The sequence below is a fragment of the Ammospiza nelsoni genome, chromosome 28 (assembly GCF_027579445.1).
Source record: "Ammospiza nelsoni isolate bAmmNel1 chromosome 28, bAmmNel1.pri, whole genome shotgun sequence".
NCBI classification, from domain to species: domain Eukaryota; kingdom Metazoa; phylum Chordata; class Aves; order Passeriformes; family Passerellidae; genus Ammospiza; species Ammospiza nelsoni.
In genome coordinates this window covers 557,468-562,069 of record NC_080660.1, presented here as the reverse complement: position 1 = coordinate 562,069, position 4,602 = coordinate 557,468, and the positions used below count along the sequence as shown (strand labels likewise).

Sequence of the window (4,602 nt, the reverse complement as noted above, 5' to 3'; positions counted from 1 at the left end):
CCCCAAATTCCAGTTGGGTGGGGAAAATCTTGGATATTGTTAAAAATCCCCAGAGATGACCTCAGCTCCCTGTTCCATCACATTTGGATGGATGGGAGCTGCATCTCCGTGGAAAATGAGATTTATCCAGAGAATTCCAGGATTACTGAGGTTGGAAAAGCCCTCCAAGATCATAGAGTCCATCTTTGGATAGATCAATCCCTTTCCAGGAATTCCTTGGACACTTCCAGGGGTGGCAACTCCAAACCTCTCTGGCCAGCCCCTGATCGCCCTTTCCAGGAGAAAATTCCTGAAATTTCCAGGAAATCCCTCCTGGTGATTCCAAACTGAAATGGAAGTTGAGGGAAATCCATAAAGTTCTTCCAAAGGAAAACTCAGAAGAGGTTTAGCTGTGGGATGGGTTGAGGTGGGAATTCCCAATAAATCCCAGGAATTTCAGACACTTAAGGGGAGGTTAAACTGTGGAATGACCCCTGGATGGGTTGAGGTGGGAAATCCCAATAAATTCCAGAAATTTCAGATAACTGGGAGAGGTTTAGCTGTGGAATGGCCCCTGGATGGGTTGAGGTGGGAATTCCCAATAAATCCCAGGAATTTCAGACATCAGAGGGTTTTTTATCTATGGAATGACCCCTGGATGGGTTGAGGTGGCACCAAACCCCACCCAGTCCCCAAACCTCAACGGGGTCTCCAAGAACTCCACGATCCCAAGGCTCTGACCTTTATCCAGGGTGAAATCCCACGGTTCAGCGGGATTAGTCAGGGGAACGAACTCAGAACCCTCTCTGGAAAGTGCCTACGTGTAAAACCCGGCCGGGCAAGGTTCTTGTGAAAGAATGAGCTCATCAGCCAGGAGGACTCATTCCCAGAAGGCAGGGCTTCCAAACCCTATAAAAGATCCCAAATCTCCCCTCTCCAGCATCCACTCTCCGCTCCCGCTGCTTCCTCGGCACCGGTTGGGTGAGTCCCGCAATCCTGAGGTTCCTCGGGGAATTTTGGGATTGGGAATCCCAAGGTTCCTCAGGGAGGTTTGGGATTCAGAATTCTGAGATTTTTAGGGAGGTTTGGGATAAAAATATCGATATTTTGGGGGAGGTTTGGGACTGAGAATCCTGGGATTTCTGGGGAGGTTTGGGATTGAGAATATCAAGAATTTGGGGAGGATTGGGATTGAGAATATTGAGATTTTGGGGGGACATTTGGGACAGAGAATCCAAATATTTTGGGGGGATTTTTGGGATTGAGAAACCCGATATTTTACGGGGGTGTTTGAGATTGAGAATCCCAATTTTTAGGGGGATATTTGGGGTTCTGCCTTTCAGGAAAGGTTGGATTTGACGCCTTGGGATATGTGGAGGGTTCCTGGAAAGGAGGGAATTTGTGGGCGTTGGGGCAGCCTGGAAATGGCACTGGGAGGCAAATTAAGACCGAGCCTAAATCTGAGGGTAATTAAGCCCTAAATTAGACCCTTCCTGAGGCAGGGATCAGATGGAATTCCGTTGGTTCAAGGGCCAATCTCCTTCATCCAGGATGGACACCAAACCCTCTCTGGCCAAATTTATTTTTCAATTTGATTTTATAACCAAAACGCTTTTAAAACTTCAATTTCACCCAAGAATTCCTTGGAAAGAGGCAAATTTGGGAGCAAGAGGGCGCTGCAGGGAGGCAAGGAGTGAAAATATGAGGAGTGCTGCCTCATCCATGTCAGGAACAAGATCTTAATTAATTAATTAATCAAGGTATTATCAGATGTTTAAAAAAATAAATAAATAAAAAGGAAGAGAGGAGGGGATTGGCTGTGAGAGGAGCTGGGGAAGGGAGGAGGAATTTTCCCTTTCTCTGCCTTGGGGAGTTCAAATCCCTTTTGGAATTCTCACCTTTCACTCCTCGGATTTTAAAAAGCGGCAGCGCAGGAATTCCCGAGGTCCGGGCGAGCCTCCAGCGGCCACAAAATTGTCCCCAAATTGTCCCCAAATTGTCGGGGAGGAGAAATCCGCGCTGCCCGCTCTGACTCAGGAGGGGACAGCGGTGACAATCCCGGAGCTCGGGGACGCTTTATCCCAGAGAATTCCCTTCCCAGGACCCTTCCAGGGTCACCCAAACCCTCGGCATTGTCACCGGAGCCGGGTGCAACCGGAACGAGAGGAGGAGCTGTCTCCTGGGAATTTAACCCTCAGCTCGCCGGAGCCTCCAGGAACCTCTCCTGGCGTTCCAAATTCCAAGGAAAAGTTGAAAATCGATGAAAAAAAAAAAAAAAAAAAAAAAAGGCAGGAATTATTTAGGGTTTACCAGTCCAAAACACCCCCTTGGCCCCACATTGATATAATTTTTTTTTTTTTCTAGCACACCAAACGTCCTCAAATGTTTGGTTTTAGCCTCGGGAAGCCAAGGGCAGACGAAGGAAACTCGACTTTTTTATATTTTAACACGTTTTTCAGAATTGTGTCACCTTTGTCCCGGTAACGCAAGAAATTCCCACTTTTTTTCCCCAGGTGATCCCGTTCTCCCGCAGAGATGTCTCTGAACCAGATGCAAATCAAGCAGGAGCTGCAGCTCCCCCCCGGTTTGGGTAAAACCACCCCAAAACAGAGCCCCGAGCATCCCCAAATCCCGGTGCCCGAGCCGCTCCCGGAAAAGGCGAAATTCCCAGAAAAGGCGATCCCAGAAGCGGGAAAAGGGGAAACTGTCCTGCCCCAGGAGCAGCAAACCCAAATCCCTGCGGTATTCCCGAACCCCGAACCTGCTCCGCGCCTGGAAGAGAAATCCTGCCAGGAACCGACGCTGGAGAAGCAGGAGGTCAAGGAGATCCCGGTTCCCGTTCCCGTTCCCTGCGCCCAGGAGAAGCAGCAGCGCCAGGAAATCCCGGTGTCCATCCCAGAAAAACAGGAATGCAAGGAGATCCCGGTGTCCGTCCCAGAAAAACAGGAATGCAAGGAAATCCCAGTTTCCATCCCCGACCCTGTCCAGTGTGCCCAGGAAAAGCAGGAATGCAAGGAAATCCCGGTGTCCATCCCGGAAAAGCAGGAGTGCAAGGAAATCCCGGTGTCCATCGCAGAAAAACAAGAATGTAAGGAAATCCCGGTGTCCATCCCAGAAAAACAGGAGTGCAAGGACACCCCTGTCCCCGTCCCAGTTTCAAACCCTGAACCCACCCCGTGTTCCCAGGAAAAGCAGGAATGCAAGGAAATCCCGGTGTCCATCCCAGAAAAGCAGGAAAAACAGGAATGCAAGGAAATCCCGGTGTCCATCCCAGAAAAACAGGAGTGCAAGGACACCCCTGTCCCCATCCCAGTCCCAGACCCCATCCCCTCTTCCCAGAAAAAGCAGGAATTCCAGGAGATCTCAGACCCCATCCCATCTTCCCAGGAAAAACAGGAATTCCAGGAGATCCCGGTGCCCATCCCGGATCAGCAGCAGCGCTCCATTCCCGAGAAATTCCCTCCCCTGGAGCAGCAGCTGGAGCAGCCTGGCCCGTGGCAAAAATAGAGGGAAAATCCCAATCCCGGGGATTTTTATCCCCGAATCCAGAGGTTTTTCCAAGCCTTTTTTTGTTGTGGTTTTTTTTTAACCCCTGCAGAGCTTTTGTCAGGAATTCCTTCCAGCCGCCCCTCCCGCTAACGCCTTGTCCTTTACTAACAGCAGGGAATTCCCGTCGGGAATGCTTTTCCAGCAGGGTTGTAGCTCCCCTTCCCAAATTCCTGCCATTTTTCCCCAATCCCGAGGCTTTGGAATGCCCAAAAAGCCCCCCCAAAAAAAATCATGGAGCAAGGCGGGGTTCGTGAAGTTAAAAACCCAAAATCCTGGGAAGAGCTCGTCCCCTTTTTCCTGCCTTTCCCCCCCCTGGATTCCAGCTCCCACCTGGAATTTGGGAAGTTTTTCCCTATAAATAATCAGATTTAGTGTGTGGGATCTGCCGCCAAAACTTCCCAAATTCGGGAATTAGTGCTGAATAAAAAATAATCCTTCGGGACTGAGGGAGGAAAATGAAGATTTTTTTTGATAGATCCGATTTTGGTGGAATTTAAAAGAATCCTTTGGGATTGAGGGGGGAAAAAGGAAGAATTTTAGGATAAATCCAAGCTCGCTCTCCCCTTGAATTTCCTCGGAGGTGTCAAAGAACAGGTCAGGCCGTGAATATTCCGTAATTACCCAGATTTATGGATAATTAACTCCACTCCAGACATGTTTGGGAAGGGATTAACCCCGGGCGTGGCGTAGACGGGATCAAGGAGGAATTCCAGCCGGGAATGTTTCGCCACCCGTCGGTGTTTGGGACTCGGTCTCCTGATTGTTTTCGGCTGCTGTTTGATCCAGGATTTATTTCACTGTGAAAATTCCGCAATAAAAGCGACTTTCAGTACCGAGTTTTGGGAATTTTTGTTACTGGTCGTGGGGTTTTACACGAGGTTGTGGGGGTTTTTGTACCAAATTTTTGGAGGTTTTGTACCAATTTTTGGGGTTTTTTGTACCAAGTTGTGGGAAATTTCATGCCAAGTTCTGAGAAGTATTATACTGAGTTTTGGGGGTTTTCATAGCAAGTTTTGGGAATTTTCACAGCAAGTTTTGGGGGGTTTTACACCAAGTTTTGGGGATTTTAAAATC

At 48.9% G+C, this 4,602-nt stretch overlaps 1 protein-coding gene across 1 annotated transcript; it reads left to right on the top strand.

Moving 5' to 3' along the window:
• The first annotated feature begins 915 nt into the window (after positions 1–915).
• On the top strand, positions 916–4,364 carry LOC132084988 (titin-like). Its single transcript, XM_059490323.1, has 2 exons — positions 916–960; positions 2,493–4,364. Exon 2 carries the CDS (start codon positions 2,515–2,517, stop codon positions 3,484–3,486), a length of 972 nt encoding a protein of 323 aa, XP_059346306.1. The 5' UTR covers positions 916–960; positions 2,493–2,514; the 3' UTR covers positions 3,487–4,364.
• Positions 4,365–4,602: the final 238 nt, after the last annotated feature.